Source organism: Cryptomeria japonica, chromosome 11 (genome assembly GCF_030272615.1).
Source record: "Cryptomeria japonica chromosome 11, Sugi_1.0, whole genome shotgun sequence".
NCBI classification, from domain to species: Eukaryota; Viridiplantae; Streptophyta; class Pinopsida; order Cupressales; family Cupressaceae; genus Cryptomeria; species Cryptomeria japonica.
The window spans coordinates 519,207,539-519,233,537 of record NC_081415.1 but is presented as its reverse complement, the minus strand read 5'-3'; the positions used below and the strand labels follow the sequence as shown (position 1 = coordinate 519,233,537).

At 37.4% G+C, this 25,999-nt stretch overlaps 1 protein-coding gene across 2 annotated transcripts in view; it reads right to left on the bottom strand.

Moving 5' to 3' along the window:
* Positions 1–25,999, bottom strand: part of LOC131070495 (importin subunit alpha) — a 136,034-nt gene that overhangs the window by 57,094 nt on the left and 52,941 nt on the right. For both annotated transcript variants that reach the window (XM_058006057.2, XM_058006056.2), the window contains exons 4-5: positions 10,925–11,056; positions 10,633–10,818 (exon numbers count right to left, since the gene is read on the bottom strand). In XM_058006057.2, coding sequence (XP_057862040.2) covers positions 10,633–10,818; positions 10,925–11,056 — 318 coding nt within the window. The remainder of the gene's footprint in view (positions 1–10,632; positions 10,819–10,924; positions 11,057–25,999) is intronic.

The following is a 25,999-nucleotide window of genomic DNA, read 5'->3' as shown; positions in this document are numbered from 1 at the left end:
AAAAGTAAGAGAGCTTTTGGATTGGCTTGATCAAGTGGCTTAGTAGTTAACTGTCGAATATACTCTTTCAGGTGTTCTACTTCTCTCTTATGCTCATTCTTCATTTTTGCCTCCTCATCCAGTTTTGTCTTTATGGAAGCAACTGAATTATCTAAGTCATCTTCTGCTTGGGCCTTTGTGATTGGGCCTAAGTCAAAAGTGGTGAACTCAAACTCATGAGGAGCAATGTCTCCTTTTGCTTTGTTCACCTTAGGCACAGCTATATGCACTGTGCGGTTGCCTGTCTCATCTTTCTGGATGGTAGAATCTCTTGGTTGGCTTCTTCACAGCAGTTTGTTCTAAACTGGCCAAGAAATTTGCCATGTCATCCTCTTCTTGTTCTTCTACAACTGGTGTATTCATCTTCAATCTCTCCTTCAGCCATTCAGGAACAGTGGGCTACTCAATGCCTTCTACCTCTTGGTCATCCTTTGTTTCTATGTCACGTGCAATCCCTCGGAGAGCAAAAATCATCCCTTCTTGAAACTATTCCTCTTCAATATCTGTGTCATGCTCTGATTCTAGGATTTTCATGCCAGTAGGAGATGGTGGTTGTTCATCTTCCTAATGGACTGATTCTGCATTTTCTTCATGAACTAAAGAAGGAATTTCTATTTCAGCCAACGACTCATCAATATTAAATATGTATTTCTCATTCCTTGATGTGGCAAAATGAGATGGTCCTATCCTTTGCTTCTTCTAAGCAGGTTCTTCAATCTCAACAACCTTCCCCTTCCTTTTGGCATTCTCGCTTGGTCTGGCATTTTGTGTTGCTTCTTCATTTGAAGAGTATCCTTCTGCTACTCCCATTAGACTATAAGTCAAAGTTATATTCTTCTACTTCAGCTTGTGACACTACTGATTGACCCACCACCTGGTATATTTCATGACTGGCCGCATTAGGGTGGGTAATTTTGTATGATCTGGCTCTGATCACTTGATAGGAGGAAGAGGTGCATGCTCATCAAAACCAGGTTGAGTATGCTCTCCATTATCTTCTAATTGATCTGGTACGAGAAAAGGTTGAGTTTCTCTGATGAAATTTACAGATAGCCTGGAATATAACCTTTTCTTGATTTCATACTCATCAACAGCATTTGCCCAAAAATCTTCTATATCTACTTTGTGTCTGAATCTTTCCTACTTCACTGATCTGATGTTATTGTGAGGATCATAATTAGTTTCGGATTGGTAGAAGGTAAAAGGATACCACTGTGTTTCAAGCCTGGCACCCTCAACTGCTTGCGCAATTGAACAAGATTCTTCCATGTTTCCAATGAAGAATGGAAAAGATATGGCTGCCTTCTGCCTTACTCTTTTGAAACTCTGATATGTTTCCAATTGTTTGAGAACTTCCAACAGGACCATCCTATTGGTTGGGTAGATTGGCAATAGGTAAGGACAGCCAGTGAAACCTTGGATTCTGATATAAGTGAACGTTGGAAACTGGACAAACCAAGATCCATATCAGCTGATCAAACTTTCCGATTCATGAGAAAGTCTGTTATGAGTACCTCCTTGTAGTGTTCTTGTTATGTACATTAGTCATGTATCATGGGCTTGGAAAATTTTCTCCTTGAGCCACAGTTGAGGATAACAATCATATGATCAGAATTCATTCTCACCATTTCCTACTATACCTTTGCAAATTAATCCTAAATATCTGTAAGTTGCGACCAACAGATAAATTATGTAGGAACTCGTGGAATGTATTTGTCATTTCCAAGTTCATCAACTATTCATGAAGGTTATCATTGATTATGCGACACTATTGATTGACCCACCACCTGGTATATTTAATTGTGTAATGTGTATACTTAATACTTTAACTGTATAAAAACTACAATCCAACAAGCAGATGGGTAATTTAATCACAAGGAATTTAATTGGTTCAAAAAATTAAACTTATTACTTCTAGTTTACAACTATACAACACTTCCATTATTGTGTAGTAATGTGTATACTTAATACTTTAACTGTATAGAAACTCCTAAGTATCCTATCCCAAGTTAGATGTAAAATGGATCTCAACAACTTGTAATAGATGTAAAGGCCCATTTAATTGCTCAACTTAATATCATCTTGTTCTAAAAGATGTAAAGACCCATTTAGTTGTGTAATGTGTATACTTGGTACTTTCACTGTATAGAAACTCCTAAGTATCCAATCCCAAGTTAGATGTAAAAGAGAGAATCATCTTGGGATAGGATACTTGTTGGAAGTGGTGAGACAGCTTCTAGACTTTGATGCCACATAAAAAGAGAAGCATAGGACCACATTCTTCTCTTCACTGCTTACTCGTCCATCAAGTTGGCCCAATAATCTTCTATGTCTACTTTGTGGATGAGATCATATGCATCCACAGTATGAGAGTGAAATGAAGAAGGCAATCCTATTGCCTAATTGGTCAGAGTCAGAAGAGATTGACCTAAATGTATTGATGAAAGAGGTCTTGAGTTTCTCCCATGCATGGGTAGATATACAGATGAATAAGTTAGTTGATATGGGTGTTCCCTTCACTTATGAAAGGATGAAGTCGGAAAAGTCTACTTCCAAGGATGATCAGAGGACTATCAGTGATATCAGGATTTATGCAGACGAAGAGAGTCAAACTCCCAAGACAAGGAAGAACACGCCAGGAGAAGTCAAGGCCAGAGGGAAGAAGATTGAGGAGGTAAAGAAGAAACAGAAGACTATCAGTGATATCAGGATTTATGCAGACGAAGAGAGTCAAGCTCCCAAGACAAGGAAGAACACGCCAGGAGAAGTCAAGGCCAGGGGGAAGAAGATTGAGGAGGTAAAGAAGAAACAGAAGACTATCATTCCTCCACCTATCATTCCTTCACCACCTCTCAGTGTCTCATCAATCAAAGTGATTGAAGTAATAGAGCTGAACAAGGAGACTCAGCAATGTTCCAACACAGTGATACTACCAGGGAATATTCAAGAGTTACATGCCACAATGACATTTGCACCTCCAAATGAGAATGATGATCAATTGGGATCCCCTACTGTCCTTTTGGAAGTTAGTTTGAGAAATGAGATATACGATTTGACCAGGAATAATCCTAATGATGATGATGATGTTATCTCAGCTTTGAGAGGACTTGATCGAGAAATGTGTCTTGATGATGGCATGGAGATGGCCGCTATTCCTGATTGGCTGATGAGAAGTATGGAGAAAAGTAAGAAAATGATAAAGGTACAGCCTATTGATGACATTGATGACTACCTAGCTAGGAGTAATAAGGAGAAGGAACCCAAGAGAGCAGAGATTTTATCGCACATAGTTAGAGATGAGACAAGGACTACGGATTGCGCAGATTGATGTTCCTATTGCAGGCGTGATAGCGGACATTGCTACTCCTATGGATTTCCAAATCACTTCAGTTGCCCTTGGTCGTACATCCAGAGAGCAAGAATTTCAGGAGGTTGGTGAAAACCTCAAGGCAATCAATGCAAGGTTAGACAGAGAGATTGCGGAGAAAGAAAGGTACAAAGAAGAAAATATCAGACTTAGAGAGTATATTGCAGGGATAAGGCGTGAAAATCCCACCCTTATTTCCCCTATTGCAATTGACCATGGAATACATTCACACTATGAGGTAGCTAGAGATACACTCTCGGAGGTGGAAAAGTGGATTGAGAGTACAAGAAAGCAAGCAGATGATTTCCTTACTCAGTTTGTCCATGCATATGATAGGACAACAGGGCTCGTATTCAAAATCCAGTATTTGGAGGGAGTTTGGGAAGAATTTCGGCCTATTCACGAGAAGACTATTCCATGCCTCCAGGCTTTGAAGAAGATTCCTCATTCCACCTTGGTCAGCGAGAACATTGTGCACAGTGGAGACAGATACGATTTACATGGCTAGTATTGTTCATTAGACATAAAGAAATCAACTAATAAGAACGCCCAGTCAAGTTGTATGGAGATGGAAGGGTTGATTGGGGACATTCAGATGAAGATCCTTGCCTCTATTGAGGAATTGTTGGGTGTTGATGTTAGTGATGCTAGTGGTTTACACTTAGCCGAATTAAGAGACAAGATGAAATTTATGTATTTTTGCCAGTTGAACTCTTTGAAGAAAAGTCAGATAGACGACTTGGTCTCTTTGTTGATTCATGTTTATAGTTTGTAGAAGCTCTTGCCAGATTGGGAGAACATTTTGGGCACTTGCTCAGATTCACTAGACGTGATTGATTTACTGCACGATACCTTGCCTAGCATTTCCATGGAAGAGTTAGACTCGGTACTCTCTTTGTTGATTCATGTTCATAGTTCGCAGAAGCTCTTGCCAGATTGGGAGAACATTTTGGGCGCTTGCTCGGATTCACTAGACGTGATTGATTTACAGCACGATACCTTGCCTAGCATTTCCATGGAAGAGTTAGACTCAGTATTGGCTAGATTCTTGGAGTATGCTAGGAGAGAGAGAGATGCAAGGAGGAATCTTCTAGAAGCTTCCCTATTTGATGACTAGGTATCTTTTTATTGGGTCGTATGTAGGTGGCGCCATTTTTTATGTAAACCCTAATTCAGGCAATTCTAGGGTTTTGTTGGCATGATCTTGGCAGTTGATCTTGTATCAATTTGGGCCATCCATTTTGTAAGAGACTCTATATATGCCTCCTTGTCTCTCATTTGTAAGGGAGAGTTTTTGTAGAATTGTTGGTATATGCTACAACTATTTGAATAATAATCATTGTTCAATTGTTGGTGATTTTGCTCTTCAAGTGTTGTGTTTGCATTCATAGTTCTCAATTCCTCCAAGTTAGATTAGAATTTTAGTTTAGAATTTATTTTCATGTATGTTAGATTGAGTGAAAGATTTATTGAATTTATTTGTGTGGAATCCCTAATCCATACCACTAGCCACTTGCCGTTGGTAAGTGCGCCTTGTGTGGTCAATTGGAAATTTGAGTAAGCTTAACTTCAACTATTACACGTCCATTGACAAGCATCAACTTGGATGGTGTCAACGTTTGATGGTGATAGCCTGAAAATCTTTAAGTATATCTTAGACGATTGCACTAAGTTTGTGTCAATACCTGTTTGTGAGACCTCGCCTAGTTTGATTCCACTAGATTTGTTCATCATTTCCTACATTCCTAAGCTTAGAATAGATTTTTTGAACCCTATTCCTTTTGCCCATTTTTTAGTAAGAAGTAAATCCAGAGCCATATTGATAAATCTTAAGTTGTCAGCACACCTATTCCGCACCTTCATAATCGAAGAAGATAATCCAAACATTTGCGTAAGTCCCCAAGTGAGCACAGCAATTCACATCGACCATTGAGTTACCCACTCATCAAGACCCGACATGTAGAAACCTTGGAAGCATTTTAGTTGATCTCATTCTTAGCATCTGAGGTGAAATTGTTCAAGAGAGGGTAAATTACCTTGGTATTTTATTCTGAAATGTTATGTGCATAAAACACACATCAACAGGTAGTAATTCCAAAATTTCTAGCCTTAGAGTGATAGGGTTTCGTCTTGATAAGTCTAGGAGTGAGTCCAGGGATTAAGTTGTAAAATCAAGTCTTGTGAAAGGGTGAAAATTCAAGATTACTTGCAATCCCAAGAACCAAATCAAACTTTGCTTTAAATTGCATTTTAGGCAAAAAGTTGCTTTCAAATGTTGTTGTCAAAATGCAAAAAATGTAAAAGTTATCAAGGGCAACAATAAACTTGTCAAGGAAGAAGAAAAAGTTGCAATAGTTGTTAATGCAAGATTGAGGTGAAGGCCTAAGTGAAGTAGTATCATAGTTTATGTGTGGCTAGGTTGAATTTCCACCCTACATTTGGTAGTTTATGCATGAATCTTATGAAACTCCGCCTTGTTCTAGTCACTTTATGTGCGAGACCATCTAATTTCTGCCTTGAATAAGTTATTTTATGCATGCACAAGATGATTTTCCACCATGTATAAGCCCTTTAATGTGTGCACAATGTGAATTTCTGCCTTCTCTCTCTTGTTTTATGCTTGCACAAGGTGAATTTCTGCCGTGTATAAGCCCTTTAATTAATGCACAAGGCCTCCACTTCGCAATGCGTGAGCAGCTTGAATTTTTCCTTCGCAATGCATGAGAACCTTGAACTTTCCCTTCGCAGTGCGTGAGCACCTTGAATTTCCCCTTTGCAATGCATGAACACTTGTGATCTCCGCTTGGCAATACATGATCCACATGAAAATCCATCAAGGAGTAAATTTGGACAACGTTGAGTGATAAAATGAAATGATTGACATTGAGGGATGAAGGGAAGTGTTTGTGGAGCAATCTTGTGTGAATTAGTAAAATTGTTTTTGATATTGTTTCACATAACGTAAATTCGTAATACAAGACTTGAACTTTCATTCATCATAAGCCTTTTGCCTTTTATTTGTATAGGATTTTATTTACAATTACAATCTAAGGTATTTTATCTTTCTATTGTCAAGAATGATGGATGCAAGGAATGATACATGGAGAAAGAAATACTTTACAACCTAAAAAGGAGATCAAGTCATGCAAAGGCTATGATAATGAAGATGATGAAAAGAGTCAACAATGTGAGAATTGAATATATATGCAAAGGATTTCACAACTTCAATGATGCATTGCAACACGAAGAATGCAACTACGACAAGGGTGACAAGATCAAAAACATCAAGTCCAAGTGATCAATGCAAGACGACATCAAGATACACAAGCAAAGAGGAGCATTACAACATGAAGGATTACATGATGATGAAGAGCTCTACAACTACTACAAGGAGATCAAAGACATCAAGGTCAAGGATATCATGAAGGATTCCAAACATGAAAATGAAAGGCACAAGATGAAATGTGATAAAGGAAGATAGTTTTAGAAGAGTTAAGAAAAGGTTGAAACTTGATCTTCAAGATGATGCAATTTGAGAATATGAACCATCACAATCATATATGAGCTTCCGAATGTTGAGTATCAAGAGATATACATGCTGATGTGGTGCCTAATCAATCTCAACCAGCCAAATAATTCCAAGTCGGCATGTCCAATTTTAATGTACCTAACTCATCTACAAGCTACACATGTGGAAGGCACTAAATTCAATGTACCTAACCTCATTTCTTATTGGTCCTTCACCTAAAAGGACATGTATTTAGAGCAATGTAATGATCTCATTGGTCAATAAAGTGTTAGTTGTAACTATCCCTAATTAGGGTTTTTATTGTTAAATCTTGGCCCTTGAATTGTAACTTTGCCTTTCATTTGTAAGAGTCAATAGTTAATCATTAAGAGGTAGGAAATTCAAGTTAAAGTAGAGTAGGAGGAAGCTAGAGATTGTTGCCAAGACTATGTTGGAATAACATATAATTTTCATTGAAGATATAGTGGATCTTATGTGTTTTTTCTACATTTTGCATGGTTTCTTGTTACTTCTCAGTTAAATAAAGTTAATTGATTTTGATGGCAAAATGTGATGATATGTGATGAATTCCTTGGTTCATACTTTTTGAGGTTTGTTGATTGTAAGCTACAACATAAAGTTAGTCTAAACCTCATTGTTGCAATAGTTCGATTGTGAATGTTTCATTTGGATTGCACTAACATTGGATATTTGAATGGATGTTTGCAATATGAAAATCATTAATTACCTTTGGAGATTGCATCAGCTCTGTGTGGTTGTTATCATGGCGAAGCAAAGCTTGTTTTGAGGAATTTGTGTATTTGAGCATCATCCATTATTATCATTATCCTTAGGACTAGCATAGATTCTCTAAACCCTTTCCCTTGATATTTCTTTGTTTGAGGGGAGTTAGTTTGCAAGTTCTAGTTGCAATTCATAAGCATAAGTCCCTTTGTCATACCAGCATATCACACCATTGCAAAAGTCAAGACCTAACTAAAGAAACCTTGGGGTAATCTTATTTGATCACATTGTTTAGCACATAAGTTTTCCTTGTTCAAGAGGATAGAAAATTTGTGTTCAAAGTGCATAAAAAATATATCAGCAGGTGGTATAAAGCAAATTTTGATCGTGCATCGAAACGAAATCCAAGCCTTCCAGTGTGGGTTGTATCATAAGAGATTGGAGAGGCAACACAATAGCTTTTGGTTACTAAAAATTTGAAGATAGTACTAATAATGAAGCAGAGGCAAAAGCTGCAATGCCAACCTTCAGTGTATTATCGATTAACAAGCTTAATCTAGAAGGAGATTCCTAGATTATCATTAATGCAATCAAAACAAAGTCAACGCGTCATTGGAAATTGAACAAACTTATACAACATATTCTCCAATTAGTGTCAACTTTGGAAACTTTAAAATCTCTAACACACTAAGAGAAGGGAATGTAGAGGCCAATATGTTGGCGAACTTGGCAATCTCCAACAATTTTGACAGACCAAAACATACAGAATTTTTAAATGATCTCCCTATTTCAGATGGATGTGGAGACACCTAACCCATTAAGTGGATAAAATGGAAGGTGTGTGCAACTGGTGTGATAGATGGTTGTTTGGTTTAATGGGAGAAAGTGGGTTGTAACAAAGAAAAGGAAAAAAAATACATCCATCTTTGCTCTTGCTCCAATGGTGGAGCAAAATCTTAGTGCCCAATTGCTTGTATGTGTTACGTTCATGGGATGTCTTGTAATGGTCCCTAGTTTGTGGCCTCCCCTCGGGTGGGCCACGCTAAATTTTCTGCATTCAATTTATGAGTGTGGCCCCAAAGTGTCACATTAATTGATCAAAAAAACAAAATATAATATTACAATTATTATTAAGAATATCTACGAATCCCGACCGCATTGAACTGGATCCCAAATACAATTTGAACTAGACCTAGATCCAATGCCTTCGCCCACAAGTCCGGTAACACAAGGTAATTTGATAGCAAATACAATCTCAACTAGGATATGAGTGCAATTGAAATGATTATTAAAAATAAGATAAGTGCCATAGTATTCCAAGCTGAACCTAAATTCTTGGAAAAGATGAACAAACATCGAAAACCCCTAAGAAATGCCACAGTAGGTCTCCCCATCTCACTTCAAGTGTCATTATGTACCATAAACCTCCATCGATATAATATGTGGCACATGATTGCACATTCTGTAAGTTCATTATGGGTTTTCTTGGACTTCAAAGTAGAATCCAATCCCCACAATAGTTTCTACCTACCTCACAAATTAATGCAAAGTAGCCTATTTTATTGTAAAAATGTGGAAATACTAAAAATACCAAGATGGTAGAATTAATTGAGCTATCTCGTATGTGATATCAATTTGATGTCTGTAGGAGCTACTAAGAATGGCGGTTTGTATAACAATTGCCAATTATTACAATTTTGTCATATTATCCGATGCAGGTTCAAGTTATTTTTCCCAACCCCCAATATAGTTTCCAAGTTTAAACAGCCGATTTTCACTTCATTTGAAATTTCTATAAATTTGTGTTCAAAAATAAAATTATCTGCCTGGCTCACAAATTAATACAAACTAGCTTATATTATTTTAAAAGTGCAGAAATTCTGAAAAATATCTTTAAAAAGTGTACATTAGATATAATCAACTGTGATTTACTGGAAAAACTGGCTCAGTCACCACTATATTGAGCCTCAATTCTACTTTAGGAGCTAATTTTATACCTTGCAGTCGCATATGGGCCACTTATAGAGCCAATGAAAAATAACAATAAATTTTTGGGCGATGCCAATATGGCAGAATTAATTGAGCCATCTTGTATGTGAGATCCATTTTATATCTGTAGGAGCTACTCAGAAAGGCTATTTGTACAAAAATTCTTCCAATTTTGTCATATTGTCCAATGCAGTTTCCAGTTGTTTTCATGTAGGAAAAAAGCAGTTTTTCAATTATTCTTATTCCTGCCAGCACAAATAATTACCATCTTGCCTTACATTCATTCTGTACATACAATTCTCTGAACTTGATTAATAATAATTTTCATTCTGTTAATTCATCATTGATATTGTATGCAAGATTTCTTTCCCCAATCCTAACATTGTACAATGTAGATGATTATATCACAGTTAGTTAACAGCAAGCATGACTATTAAGGTGTTTTATTTTACATCTATAATAGCCAAGGTGCTTGAGATAACACTTCAAATCTTAAACCTGTCCGCATGAAAGGCTTTTGTATATCATATAGTATTATTTAAACCAACTATAAACTAGATTACAGACCCAACTTAAATGTCATGCATAGTAACTTCAAAAATTAAAGTTGTTCCATTAAAAAATCCTGTGTTATATGGCAATATTTCAAACAACCATAACTCAAATTGCAGACCTACTATTTATGTTCTTTATAAGCCTTTTGGGCTATGATTTATATGAGTTCTAGCTACACCCATGGTAATCTGAAATTTAGTTTTAAGAGAGATATTAAAACTGCCCAAATGTACAAAATAAAAGCTTCATAGTTTTATAGTATTATACCAATTTGTGTAAGAAATGCATTCACTACAACTTAATTCTGACGCCCAAAAGATTTGATTCAAACTTATTGTAGGAATAGTATTCTAATAGTGAGAAACACTCAAATAACTTTTATCAGATCAATCATCAAAAGATAACAAATTATATCATATGCATAATTTACCTGCTCAAAAGGAGGAGGAGGCTTGCCGCGACATAAGTTTAACAATGCCCATGTGGCATTCCTCAACATCGATATTCTAGCATGCTCATTGAACTGAGCAAGCAGATTCTTCATGGCCCCATTACCAAGTATAAGATCTCTGTGCTTGGAAGAGTCTCCAGCAATATTAGCTAAAGCCCAAACAACCTGTCATACATGACAATAACAAACATAGAAGCTCAAACATAAACAGGACAAAGTCTCATAATACATGATTGTATTTCAAGTGAGCCAAGGAAGCATGGTTCAATACCTGCTCACGCAGATCATCATTGGGAGAACAAAGGAGCTGAACAAGCAGAGGCACTGCACCACACTCAATCACAACACTTGTTTGCTCCGATGATCCAGATGCAATATTTGTTAAAATCCATGCTGCCTCAAACTGTAATATTAAATGACAGTGATCAAACTTAACAGGGTTTATAAATAAGAAATAAGCACAAAACAATAAAATTGAACTATCTACATAAAAAAAGGCTCAAAACAATATTCTTTAAACCATAGCAGCAAAAATCAGCTGGGGAAAAAATTGGCAAACCAAAAACATAAGATTTTTTATAAAAATCGAGAAAAATTTGGGAAAAAATCGGATTTTAAAAAAATCATAAAAAATTGTAGTAAAATAGACAAACTACTTTTTTTTTAAACTTTACTTAAGGGCATTTCCATAGCATAGAGATGCAGAGAGCAAATAAAATAGAGTTTTAACCCATGAATTGTAGAAAATAGATTTTTGTTGTTTATATTCATATTGCTGATTACATAGGCAAATATTCACTTTAACTTTTTAAAAGGGCAATCACCAAATACACCAAATAAGCCTGAGATCAAATATTAGCTAAGTCCATGAAGCAACTGAGATCAAAATTTACAAACAGCAATCTATTGTGTTGTAAACACACACGCCTCATTGCAAATGGGGACCCCTCATTTTTGCTTGATAGCTTAGTGTTTTTAGACTTAGTTTTGCTTTAGTTTGGCAATGATTGCACAATCTCTAGCCTTAGAATGAGAAGGGTATCATTTTGTCAAGTCTAGGAGTGAGTCAAAGAATGAGCTTGTGGAAGAAAGACTTGTGTAAACATAGGAAACAAGGATGAAAAGTATGAAATTGCGATTTTGAAAAATGATAACTCAAAACTTGAAAGAGATGAAAGATAAGAATGAAAGAGAAATTCCAAAATTCCTTGGATTTCCTAACTTGACAAGAAGTAAAATCAAGGGAGATTCTAAACAAAATTTAAAATCCTTGGATAAATTGAGATTTCATTTTAAATCAAAGATTAAATCAATTTTCCCTTTCGCAATTCATGTTTGGGTTGCATTACACTTCAAATCCACAAAGGAGGTTGATTTTCAACACAAAAACCCTTGTTTGAAAAGTGGAATTCAAAGTTGAAAAGTTAAAATCCAAAGTTGAAACATGGAATTCAAGCTTGAGATGTTAAAATCCGAAATTGAAAGGTGGATTGTTTAAAAAATCCTTGTTCGAGATATGGTAAGCTAAAATTGAAATGCAAAATCCTTATTATTGCCTCAAGTCCGCTTGAATTGAATCAAAAATCCATGTCCATCACGGATTTCTACTTGGAAATCCATGGACTAGTTGCAAACTCGCTTGAAAAGTTCCTATCAACCTCTAAAACCCGCCCTAAAGGCCTTGCTCAACTCGGAATCCCGCTTCATACTCCTCCATCTTGAATATGGGCTCAGCAATCCAAGAATACACAAGATATCTGCCCTTTAGTCCTTGGACAGCCTCTAAATGCAGCTAGAAGCTCCTTGATTCACATAAAATCCCGCCCTATAGTCCTATTGATATGTTTTTTATGCACCTCAAACACAATAAAAGACCAAGGTATCTTATCCTCTCTTGAACAAAATCTTCCCAAATGGTAAACTATGTGATCAATTAAGAAGACTCCAAGGTTCCAAAATGTCAGGCCTTGACGTGTGGATAAGCTCAATAGTTTGATGTGATAATGTTGGAATCACAAGGGGACTTAAGTTACATACAAATGCTTGAATGTTGTTGGAACTTGACCATCTGATATTGCAATCTTGTGATGCTTTCTCTCCTAAACTAACTTGAATTGGAAAAAAGAACAAAAGGACGAAAGGGTTTAGGAAGACTAATCTACTCCTAGGAATGTAGGATGTAGTGGATGACTTGGTGAGACTCTACTAGACTTTGCTTTGACATCAATGAACAACTCCACAAAGCTAGTGCGATCTTCTAAGGTAAATATATGATGTTCAAATTACCAACAACAACATAGACACCATCAAGGCAATGCATATCAATGTGTGAATAGCAATTGAAGTTAAGCTTGAATAAGGATGCCAATTGACCACGCAAGGCAAGTTTACAATCAGCAAACTGCTAGTAGTATGGATATGCGAATTTCACCAATAATCATCCACAAAATCTTTCATTCAATTAACCAACATTAAAACAAACGAGAAGTAGAGACCATGCAACATGTTGAATCAACATACGAAATTCACCACAACTTCAACGAAAAAACAATATGTCTCTTGCAACAAGATCTGGGCAACAATTTTTACCTTCTCTCCTAATCTACTTCTACTCTAACTTCTAATTCCTAATTGCTTAGCAACTATTCTTCTACTCTTCTAACATTAGCCCTTTACAAATGAGAGAGTTGAGCCCTTCTATAGAAGTCCCATTTACAAAGAACGGCTTAGATTGACTCACAATCAATGGCCAAGATCGAAAGATAGAAACCCTAATTAGGGTTCCTTACAACCACCATTACATTGGCCAATGAGAGATGAGGATAGGTAAGATAAATAATATTTGATGTAGCGCCACGTATCACTTATTCCCTCCTTGAATGAATGCTGACTCGAAACCCTTTGATTGGATGAATGGTGATTGGGATGCCACCTCAACTTGTCTTGTAGACTTGATCACTTTGCCTTGCTCCACTGAATTTTCCACCTTGAAATCTTTCATCTTGATACTGGTTTGCCTTTGAATGTAATCCCTCGTCCTCATCATCCTTGTGATTTCCTTGAAATGTTGATCCTCCTCGAAAAAAATATCTTTGTCAAGTCTCCTCCCTACCTTGGACAATCCTCAAGTTCTAATAATTGTGTTTTCATTCCAATCCACCTGTAATTAGAACTGCAAAAGAGACAAAACCTGAATCAAAACTTTATCAATCAAAGAAACAATCATGAAATATATGGTGTATGAGAGTCAAGGTTTAAATTCAATCCCATGTTTCTTAGCTACTGCAGTTTTAATCCCTACAAGCCCTGGTGAAAATTCAATCGGGATAGGGACAAACTAGTCCCTATGAACTACCTCCTTTTTCAGCACATTTCCTTAAGTGGAAAATCGGTGTGCATGGAGACTAATCAGTCCTTGAAAATCATCCACTCCTTAACATATTTTACCCCTAGGTGGAGAACTGATAGGCATAGGGACAACACTTCATTCAATTCCTTTGCAAGTTTTCCATGGAGTGGAAACGTGACTCTTATGGGGACAACTTGTCCTCAGCTTCATTGATCCTAGCTTTTGTTTGAATCCCCCTTGATGAGTTTCATAAGGACTGACTGCACTTGGTTTCACCTCTGATTTGACCTGGAAATTGATGTCTTAGCCTTCCTTAATGAGTTCCCAACACCCGATTTTCAACTTTTATGAGGTCTGCTTATAATTCTGGAAATCTGAATATGACTGTGAATAATGATGAAAATCTCTCTGATTTTGACCTCTTGAAGGCCTGAAATTTACAATGTCGATGCCCTTGACGGAGGTGTTGATCTTTGATCCACTTCACTTTTCCTTTTATCAGCAATGAATTTTCTGAAATTTTCTTATAAAAATCGCAGGAAATAGTGATATAATCAGTTTGCTCTGTCATAAATGTCTCCCTATCCATGATTTTGGTGGATTTAATTATGCCCATGTAATGGTAGTCGCTGATCTAAAAGTAGTCCCAATCTGGCTTTGAAAGATAATGAAATCTGAATGCTGAAGATCGGTTGAATGTGTTGAAGGTCTTATATGGATTCTCCTTCATATATTACTATCAAACAATGCCCAGGGAGGTACGTCCTTGTCTTCAATCTCCCTCCGTATCTTCAATCTGCAATGAAGTATTTCCACTGTATGTCTAATTCTCCTTGTCTCTTCCACTTTTATTCATGTTTTCTTTGTTAGCTTCCACCACATAATGAATGTGGAACTAAATCACTTTATTGCTGCTACGGATGGAAAATCGCAGCCTATAGGGACTGTTTTGTTCCTTGGAATTTTATGCTTCCTTGATCTTTTTATTGCTGAGGTGGAGATTCGATTTTCATAAGAACCCGTAGTCCTTTAAGTTTATCCTTTGTTCAGGTCACTTTGTTCCTTGAAGTGGAAAATTGATCAGTACAGGGACTGATCTTGGTGGAAATTTGATCCTTGTAGGGACTAATTCAGTCCTTTAAATTTATCAGTGTCTTCATGATCATTTTCTCATAATGGAAATTTGAAGGTCATAGGGACTCCTTGCTCTTAGCAAATTTCATTTTATTTTGATGTCTTACCCTTGGAGTGGATAATCGATGGGTATAGGCACAAAATCAGTCCTTAGTAAATTTTACCTTGCAATGCTTTTCATACCCTTCGGTGGAAAATCGAACATCATCGGGACACCTCAATGTTCCTTACTATGTCCTCATTCCCAATGGATAAGTTGACTGTCATTCCTGAGTGGAAAATCGAACCCCATCAAGACTCCAAAATTCACTTGATTTATGCCGAGTAGAAAATCCTTGGTCAATGGGACTCTCCACCTTTTACTCACTTCACCTCCTTGTAAGCTAAGTCCTTGGAGTGGAAATCCGACCTGCATCAGAACTATTTGTCCTTATGAACTCATTGCTATATCCTGAGTGGAAAATCCAAGGTATTCCGACTTTCTACCCGGACATCTTCATTCCTTTATTAACTAAGTCCCAGGAGTGGATAAAAATGGGTCATCGGGACTAGTGTATTTTTTGCCTTGTAAACTTTCTTTCCAAGTGGAAAAACAACCCTCATCAGGACTAATCATTCCAAGCACATGTCCCAAACTCAAAATAGGTAATTTGGTGCTCAAAATGGAGGGGAAAAATGACCTCCATCATGACTGTGTTAATTTTCATGATTTTCTTGGTCCAAACTTGCTCAAGTTTATTTCTTTTGTCCATTTGTGAGGTGGAGATTCAATTTTCACAAGGACCCTTGATGAGTTACCATAAGTTTATTGGATTGGAAAATTGAACTCCATTGAGACTCATTATTTTTTCAAGTGTGTTGCTCTTCCTAGGAGTGGAACACAACTCTATAGGGACTTTTCCCATTTTTCACCCATTTTTACATCCTTTTCCACAAATTTAAATCTTTTTGCTCATTTCATTTAAGGAAAAGCATATACTTGTCATTCCAAAGGAGGAACTGACTGACTTAGGCAGCTTCAACACACTTGTAACTTGATAATTTTCACATTTCTGACAACATCCCTCTCTTTTCACTTCGACACACTAGACTATTCTCCTCTCATGTAAGGCTAACGACTAAGACAACTAAGCAAAACATCTACCCTAAAAAGCAAAAAAGTGGGTGTTCCCATTTGCAATGGGGCAATGTGTGAAAACGTCACAACATCTAGCGCCACCTCGAATAAATGTTCCTGAACATTTCAAAGATAAAGATTCAATCCACACTTAGAACCTCCGAACAATTCAACCCAATCTATCAAACAACTAGGAAACATACTCAAAAGGGAAGAAGAATTGCAAACTAGTTCAAGACACCTAGTCTTTGATTACCCACGTGTGTGCAAATTTCATTCGGACTCACAAGAACATTGTAACTCTCAGGTTCCGTCGTGACTAGCCACGAAGTTTGTCCAAACTTCATAAGCATCTTGGATAGAGCCTCGCTACCAACGAGCATCTATAGCCCCGACGAGGTTATCGCTGTAATTTCACAAATATTGCTTCATTGTCAGTCAAGAGTTCATAGTCCTTGCATAAGGTGAAATTGTGCCCATCTGTCCTTGTGTTAGTTAAAATCCTGCCTAGCATGTGAAACAAAGAGTGCTCAACTTACATTTATGGGCATTCAAATCAAATGCAACAAGTAAGATTCAAGGCCAACTTGGCTGGAGAATTTCTCCAAAACTTATGTTGTGCCTTCGTTGGGCCGTTGAACTCGCGTGTTTGAACACACTAAGTGTGCGGAATGGTAGCCCCCAAAAAACAATCTCATGGAACGAGATCCTCTATAAGCAATCTCTCTGGGCTTGGACCAAGCTACAAACCCAAGTTTTCTCAATCAAAAAAATATACAGTAATGCATTACAAATTTTACATTATTTTTAATATATAGCTTATTATATAACTATTAATATATATTATAGTCTATAATAGTTTGAATTTTAAAACTAACTTATAGTATTAATTATAACTATAGGGGTTCGCTCCTTCCCAGTCAAAGTGCCATCTATAATAGTGCATAATAGTTATAATTTTAAGATTAGTGTATAATATTAATTATATACTTGTTACATCAAAATCCATGGGGCGAGATGTGCAGAGAGCTCGAGTCATATTAAAGTCGCAATTTAGAGCAGATTTGCTAGGTACTTCGGCACTATCTCATATGCCCCCCATGATTTAGGATGATTGAGGCCCTTTCAAATTTGGCAAATGATTGCCAATCCTCCTCCCGCTCCTCTATTTAGGGATTTTCAGAGGTTGGTAAGAAAACTAAGGGACAAAATACCAAACTATTTCCACATTGATTCATACTTTGGCACTATCTCATATGCCCCCCATGATTTAGGATGATTGAGGCCCTTTCAAACTTGGCAAATGATTGCCAATCCTCCTCCCGCTCCTCTATTTAGGGATTTTCGGAGGTTGGAAAGAAAACTAAGGGACAAAATACCAAACTATTTCCACATTGATTCTTCACTAACTCAGATTTCATCTCAAAATCAGCCTATTTCTGAGTAATTCAGTAATTTCACGAGTTTTTCTAAGGTTTTGCAAGTTTTTGAAGCAATTATTTCACTTTTTTTGCTGTTTTAGGGTATTTCTAACATGATTTTAATGCAATTTAAATGCAAAAAATCGTTGAAAATTGGTTCAACAATTATTTCATGAATCGGGAATTTTTAGAAGAATAAATCGACTAGCTCCACGATTTGCTTTAAACAAAGACCATCAAAGCCCATGTTAAGTTGGCAATCCTGAGCTACTAGAATTATTGGAAAAAAAATATTATGTCAATAAGTAAAACATCCATTTATCTTTGTTCCAATGTATCTTATTTCAATCAAGTCAAATGCATGTAAGCAAGCTTACAAGCCCACCTATCCTTTTATTGAAAAATTGTGAGCCTGTCAAACTATATCCTTATTTCAATTTACAAAAACTCCTAGATGTCTTAAGAATAATAACGTGTTTCTTTGAATTTCAGAGATCGAAAAAATTGGATTTCAGGGGGATGGAAAATAAAATATTATATAAAAAATTATAATTTGAATTTTTATACAAATGATTAAAAATACTTGAAAATAACACAAACAAACTAAACGAAACTAGACGTTTAAAAATTTTAACATTTAAATATGCCTACTAAAAATATGAACATGAGCCCATACAAACTATATAACTCTTGAAAACATCTCTATGATTGAAAGGGTGTGACCATGCAAGTAGGTGTGTAATGTCCCCTTGTTTAGAAAAAGATTTATTAATAAATTATTAAATAATTAACAATAAAATTAAAATATAAAACATTAAAAATAAAAAACATAATATAATTAAAATTTAATTAAGTTTAATGAATGGTCAAGGATATAAGATGAAAAGTTGCGACTCCCTCAAACATGAGATATAAAAAAGGAAGAAGAGAACCTCATATGAGAGGGGGAGATGGAGGAGAAAAGAAAGGAGCATGTGAATCAAGGACGAGTCAAGGGAAGATGGAAGAAATGGGAAGTATATGAGGAATTGACTCTTCCAAAGGAGGGCAGAAATTATGAAAGGTTGTGACTCTTTCAAGGGGTGTTGATTGTGGAAGGTTGTGGCTTTTTCAAAGGGTGCTGATTATGAAAGGTTATGACTCTTTCGAAGGGTGGTGATTGTGGAAGTTTGTGACTCTTTCAAGGGGTGTTGATTGCGAAAGATTGTGACTCTTTCGAGGGGTGTTGATTGTGAAAGGTTGACTCTTTCAAATGGTGGTGATTCTGAAAGGTGGTCTCTTTCCCTTTTATCAATGAAGTATAAAGAGATCATTAATAGATCTGTTTAATTAATTATGATTATGCATATTTCCTAATTTACTTGCAAGGTTTCAATCGAAGTAACAGAGATCTCTAAACCCTATTCTACTTCAATTAGGGCAAAATATGATTGGTGTCTTCTAATTAATAAACTTTTGACAACCACCAATAAGATGAGATCACAAGTTTGCTCTCCATTTTGCAAGTTCCCAATTGAGAATGTGCTCTCACCAACTTAAAGTTGAGATTAACCACCATTCTTTATATACAAATTATAGTAAATCTCTAACTTCTTTTACAATCACAATCAAAGATGCGTCACCCCTTCTCTTCATGAGGTTGTTGGTGTTGGAAATAAGCCACACCCGGACCGACGATGGACTGGTCCAAGAGGGGCCAGTAGCTCAATGTTAGAGCACTCCAGCAGCATATGGAAGGTCTTAGGTTCAAGTCCTAGCTGGTCCATGTCTCATCATGGTATCAGAGCCAAGTCCAGGCTAGGAACCCCAAGCACATGAGAGGTGTGGCTTAAGGAGGGTGTTGGTGTTGGAAATAAGCCACACTCGAACCGACGATGGACTGGTCCAACAGGGGCCAGTAGCTCAGTGGTAGAGCACTCCAGCAGCGTATGGAAGGTCCTAGGTTCGAGTCCTAGCTGGTCCATGTCTCAACAGAGGTCACCACTTTTTGATACATATAGCTACCAAATAAATTACTTACTATTGAATCATTGCTTCATGCACAAAAAGGAGCAGATTGGAGAGAGATTGCTTCTCTTTGTACTCTACTACTGCTAAGGCTCCATGACACTCATTGTAATGGCCATAATTCTATCTTCAACAGTCATTCTAGTACTCTTTTCATATCACAAATCTTGATGGCAAGCTCATATGGCCAATTTCTTTTCTACCACTAACAATTCTTTGGCACTGAGTGTAGAGATGTTGGACGCATTAAGTGCCTTTTGGATACTATTGAATCATTGCTTCATGCACAAAAAGGAGCAGATTGGAGAGAGATTGCTTCTCTTTGTACTCTACTGCTGCTAAGGCTCCTTGACACTCATTGTAATGGTCATAATTATATCTTCAACAATCATTCTAATACTCTTTTCATAGCACAAATCTTGAGGGCAAGCTCATATGGCCAATTTCTTTTCTACCACCAACAATTCTTCGGCACTGAGTGTAGAGAATGTTCTATGTGAAATCAATTGCTTCAAAGGAATGTCTGTAATATTCCCCTTAATTTTTATTTTATTTTGCGATAGCAAGATTACAATCACACCAATCACCTGTTAGGGTTAGAATAATGAAATCCAAACAACTAAAGGGAGCCCTACACCTTTTGATCACCGAGAGCCCAGACTGGGAGGGAGAGCATATGATAGCAGGGGATAGTTAGTAATAATTTGTTGAAGTGTTGAATACAATAATGGGCGGCAAGCCAGCCCCTTCCTCTTATCCAACGGGTGAATCAAGAAGCTTGCGGGTAAACCAGCCAAGAGAACAACACTCCTAGAACACGAATCACTCAATCGCAATGTTTTAGCAAGAGGACTGAACACACTAAACAAGCTCAACTCAACCGCTTATGCAGTGGGAGGATCATTACAATAAACATCACTCAACTGCTTATGCAGCAAGAGGACCATTACAAACAGATATCACTCAACTGCTTATGCAGCGGAAGGACTAAGTAACAAATATCAAAATATAGACGGCAAGCCAGCCTCTTCCACTTTCCACTGGGAATGCTTACAATCTAGAAATGGTTAGTAGTACTACTACTTAACCTTACAATATAGAATTGAGAGATAGAATAGAGAAGTAATGTTGTCCAATGCTGATAAATTTCTTCAATCAGTTACTAACTCCCAAAAGATCCTGCAACATGAATTTATGAAATCCTAGGATCAATAACACACAGACCAGCATCTTCACTAAACTAAGAAATGCTCAATTCTCTCTCCAAACTCACTCAAAAACATCCCAAATCAACTATCCTACTCACACTGCAAAAGGCACACCCAAACACCAACTTCTGGAAATCTGTAATTTTATGACAGCAAGCTGAAATGCACAACCAACAACACCCAGACACACTAAAATGCATAAAAATCACTCACAACTCACACCAACATCCCCAAACAACTCCCAAACTGCTAATATATCATTGGTGACCAAGTACAATCAACAAACTGACCTCTAAATATCCCATTCAACTTAACTCACTTCCAAAATGCCCACACAGAGACAAACGCCTAAGCTAGAAAGTTCGATTTGCAAAATAAAAAATGATTACTTAGAGATTAGCGCTGAAAACTTACAAATGCCATCGCATGGGACATAGAAAAACAAAGAGCCAATACCCAGAAGCAACAGGAAATCACACGGAGACTTATGAACAAAAGTATGCTTCAGCCATGACATCCCCAACAGCTTGGAAACGCACCAAAAACTCGAACCCACACTTCAACAACCTGGCAAATACCACACTTCAACAACCTGGCAAATACCACTAAAAGAACATGGAAAACAGCTAGGTACTGTCTTGCAAGTACGAAACTACACTTATCTAGGAAGGCTCACTTCGAAGCTCAGATTTCAATTGCCAAACCGGCAACATAACGATGCAATTTTTCAAAATATCCAAATGGGAGGCCAAGCACTTGTATTTATAGCTTTTTCCCTCTAAAATTCAAATGTAAATGCTCTCAAATTCACCTCTCCAAATTTCATTCCATTTCACTATCATATGGCATCCAAATTACATTTCATTTCATTTCCCAAGGTTCGAACTTGCCTAAGTCTTCAACAATAACTTAATGCATTCTCCAAATGCATTCTATAAATGTTTTTTCCTAAGTCGCCCAATATAACATTAATCAGTGATAAAATAATTAAATATTAAACCTTAGGATAAGGAAATAAAATTTAATTAAATCACTTATGACCCCAGTACTAATTATCAACAAAATCCAAGATGAAGCTGAGCAATGAAGACCACCGAACTGCTACAGGATCAAGACCCTATCCAAACTGCTAAAAATAGAATTGCTCAATACTGCGACTTACTAAAAATAGTAAGTCATGGAATACTCCTCCGAAAAACATGATCTTTGCACCCAAAGAAAGAGCTTGGAAAGCTCAGTAAGACAGCATCATCCAAACAGCCAAACCCTAACTTACTAAAAATAGTAAGTTCTCACTTCACCAAAGAATCAAATGTATGTTATGCCACCTCAGTGCTCATAAAAAACCCAGAAGGAAACTGTTGAGACATGGACCAGCTAGGACTCAAACCTAGGACCTTCCATACACTGCTGGAGTGCTCTACCACTGAGCTACTGGCCCCTCTTGGACCAGTCCATCGTCGGTTCGAGTGTGGCTTATTTCCAACACCAACACCCCCCCTTAAGCCACACCTCTCGTGTGCTTGGGGCTCCTAGCCTGGACCTGGCTTTGATACCATGTTGAGACATGGACCAGCTAGGACTCGAACCTACGACCTTCCATACGCTATTGGAGTGCTCTACCACTGAGCTACTGGCCCCTCTCGGACCAGTCCATCGTCGGTCCGGGTGTGGCTTATTTCCAACACCAACACCCCCCCTTAAGCCACACCTCTCATGTGCTTGGGGCTCCTAGCCTGGACCTGGCTCTGATACCATGTTGAGACATGGACCAGCTAGGACTCGAACCTAGGACCTTCCATACGCTGCTGGAGTGCTCTACCACTGAGCTACTGGCCCCTCTTGGACCAGTCCATCGTCGGTCTGAGTGTGGCTTATTTCCAACACCAACAGAAACCATAGACAAAACTGAAGAATTCCCTCCTAGTAAACCCTAAAAAGCTCGAGCAGAACTCCACAAAAGTTGGAAACCCTAATTCTCCTTTCCACATAGCCTGCAGGTCTCCGGAATAGGCCAATGGACCACTGAATGCACATCACTAAGAAGGGGACATTACAATGTCCAGCATGGACCTCTTAGCCCTATACTGTATTGGTACAACAACAATGATTGATGATAGAATCATTGGGCCCTCCATTGGATTCCATGGTACAAAATCTAATGACTTTTGCTTCCTTCCAAGGTTGCCCATTTTCTTCTCCCACAACTTTGCACCATCCTCCCATCACCCTTCTATTTATAGTTCTACTTGTTCATATTTATCCTATTTGTCTGATTCTTTGGTTTTCTTGCTTTTATTTTCATTTTGAGTGTAGTGCCTTCTACATTATTTTATTGGAATGATTTTTGTTTTAGGTTTAAAATATGTGCGCATTGGTGAACTTTTAACATCCTGAGAACACCAAGGCGTTACTAATTTCGGTACAAACAAGGGGATGTCCCTGTTTCGTAAGAGAAAAAGGAGGAATGGTGTGTTAAGTTTTGGATCAGAATTATATAGGCGGCAATACAGAATTAAAGTTTCTCTGATTTGCTATAATCTGAAGCAATATATATCAATATATTGCTTGATATTGATTTTCCTTCAAGTGCTATATTTCTCAAATGTATTTAATTTGTTTGTTCTCAGTTTGCTGATCATTAATTACAAGCATATAAGAATATATATCTTTCACGAGTTTTGACTGAATGTGCAAAGCATATAATTTATGGAGATACAGCATATAACTCTCACAGACTTCACGTATAATCACCACAGATCATTCACTGACTATCGCATGTATAAGAACAAAATGTAATTCTCCAGTCGTCCCTTCTAATGCCCCAATAGAAAGGATAAAATACCCTTTCAAGGGACGTGAACAAACATGACCCCAATTGAGGTCACACAACAAAGATGGGGTGTGTTTAGATTAACACCCGATAGGCAATCATACTTAATTATCCATTAACAAATGGATACTAACTAAAACACTCCACACATAGAATATCGAACATGCAAATTATTATTAACTATAGTTAGTGGAAATGAGATCACTTATAAGACAGCGATGAATAAGATATTGATAACAGTTAAGACAGCAGACAAGAGAAAGATATCTCTTGCTGCTATAACATCAACACTCCCTCTTAGCTAGGGAGATATCTTTCCAAATATCCATGTCATGGAGTCTCTCAAAATGACACTCACAATGGCTACACCCATTTGTGGAAGAAAGTTCATCACGGAGTCACTCAACGTGATATCGTCATGGAGTCACTCAACATGACGTCCACCATGGCTATACCCACGTGTGGAGAAGAATATGTGCACAAGTGCCCATCATGGAATCACTCAACGTGATGTCGTCATGGAGTCCCTCAACATGATGTCCACTATGGCTACTCCCATGAGTGAAAAAACACAAGTATAAAGGATACATCACAGAGTCTCTCAACTTGATGTTGCCTTGGAGTCACTCAACATGACGTCCACCATTGGCTACTCCCAGAGGGTGGATAGAACCACATCTTTGTCTTAGAGATGGACAAGGGCTTTCACCTCAAATTTCTCCGTCTTAGAGAAAAATGCATTAACAAGGGCTTTCACCTCAAATTTCTCCATCTCAGAGAAAAAATGCATTAAAAAGGGCTTTCACCTCAAATTTCTCTGTCTCGGAGAAAAATGCATTAATAACAGATAACACAAATTATTGATGCTAAGCCTCCCTCTCAACAAGGGCTTCAAGTACTAGTATCAACCTCCTCACCTTCTTGTCCAAGGTTTCCTCTATTGGTTTGTCAAACTCCCTCTTAATGTTAATTCCTCCTCTTCGAAGAAACTAACCGACTTTAGAATAAAAAACCTTCTGAATCAATTTTAGAGATTGGCTCCTTCTAAGATGTCCCCATGGCAATTTCCGTTGTAGAAGCAAGTTGTGTAGGTCTTAATTTGCAATCTCGAGCAAAGTGACCATACTTGTCGCACTTGAAACAATGAATGTGAGAGAGATCCTTTTTCTTCTTTGGATCTAGGGCAAAATCTGATTCTCTGTCTCTATTCATTTTTCTTTGTTTAACTCTTTCTCTAGAAGTATGTGTAGCAAGAACTTGATTTTCTGCATCATGATGGTTTCGCCCAATTCCTCTTGCTGCCAACCTGGACTCTTCTTGAATACAATTAGCTTGAAGAAGATCAAACTTGGGCAACTTAGATCTCCCACTGATGCTTTGGATGAAGGGCTCCCAAGATTGGGGAATACCATTTAGTGCCAACATAACAAGATCTTTGTCTGCAATTATGTCCCCAATAGCGCTCAACTGATCTCTCAAATCAGCAATCTTCATAAAGAATGAGATGACTAGATCTTCTTTATCCATTTTTACATGGTGATGTTGTCTCAAAGCAAGGGCTATGCTGGTGTTGTTGATCTCACACATGCCTTTTCGAGTATCAAACATTTCTTTAACTGACTTCGACTTGGAGATGATCGGTACTAGGCAATTCATCACAAAGTCTATCAAGATCTTCCTAGCTTTCGTGCCACTCTTCTTCCATTGTGTTTTCTCAATCTCATCGGAAGGCTCAAGCACTTCTTTCTCCACGAACTCGAGAATATCATTTTCTTCTAATGCAATTAGAACTCTAAACTTCCAAGAGGTGAAGTTAGAGGCACCATCAAGTCTATCTTCGACCTTGAGTCCGTTTACCATTCTTGATGCTAAGATAGATGTCCTAAGGAGAAAAGAAGAGTATTTTGGAGTTTAACTAATTCTGATCACGGTCTTTTCTTAAGCCTGCTCTGATACCACATTTTTGGATCAGAATTATATAGGCGGCAATACAGAATTAAAGTTTCTCTGATTTGCTATAATCTGAAGCAATATATATCAATATATTGCTTGATACTGATTTTCCTTCAAGTGCTATATTTCTCAAATGTATTTAATTTGTTTTTTCTCAGTTTGCTGATCGTTAATTACAGGCATATAAGAATATATATCTTTCACGAGTTTTGACTGAATGTGCACAGCATATAATTTATGGAGATACAGCATATAACTCTCACAAGATTTACGTATAATCACCATAGATCATTCACTGACTATCGCATGTATAAGAACAGAATG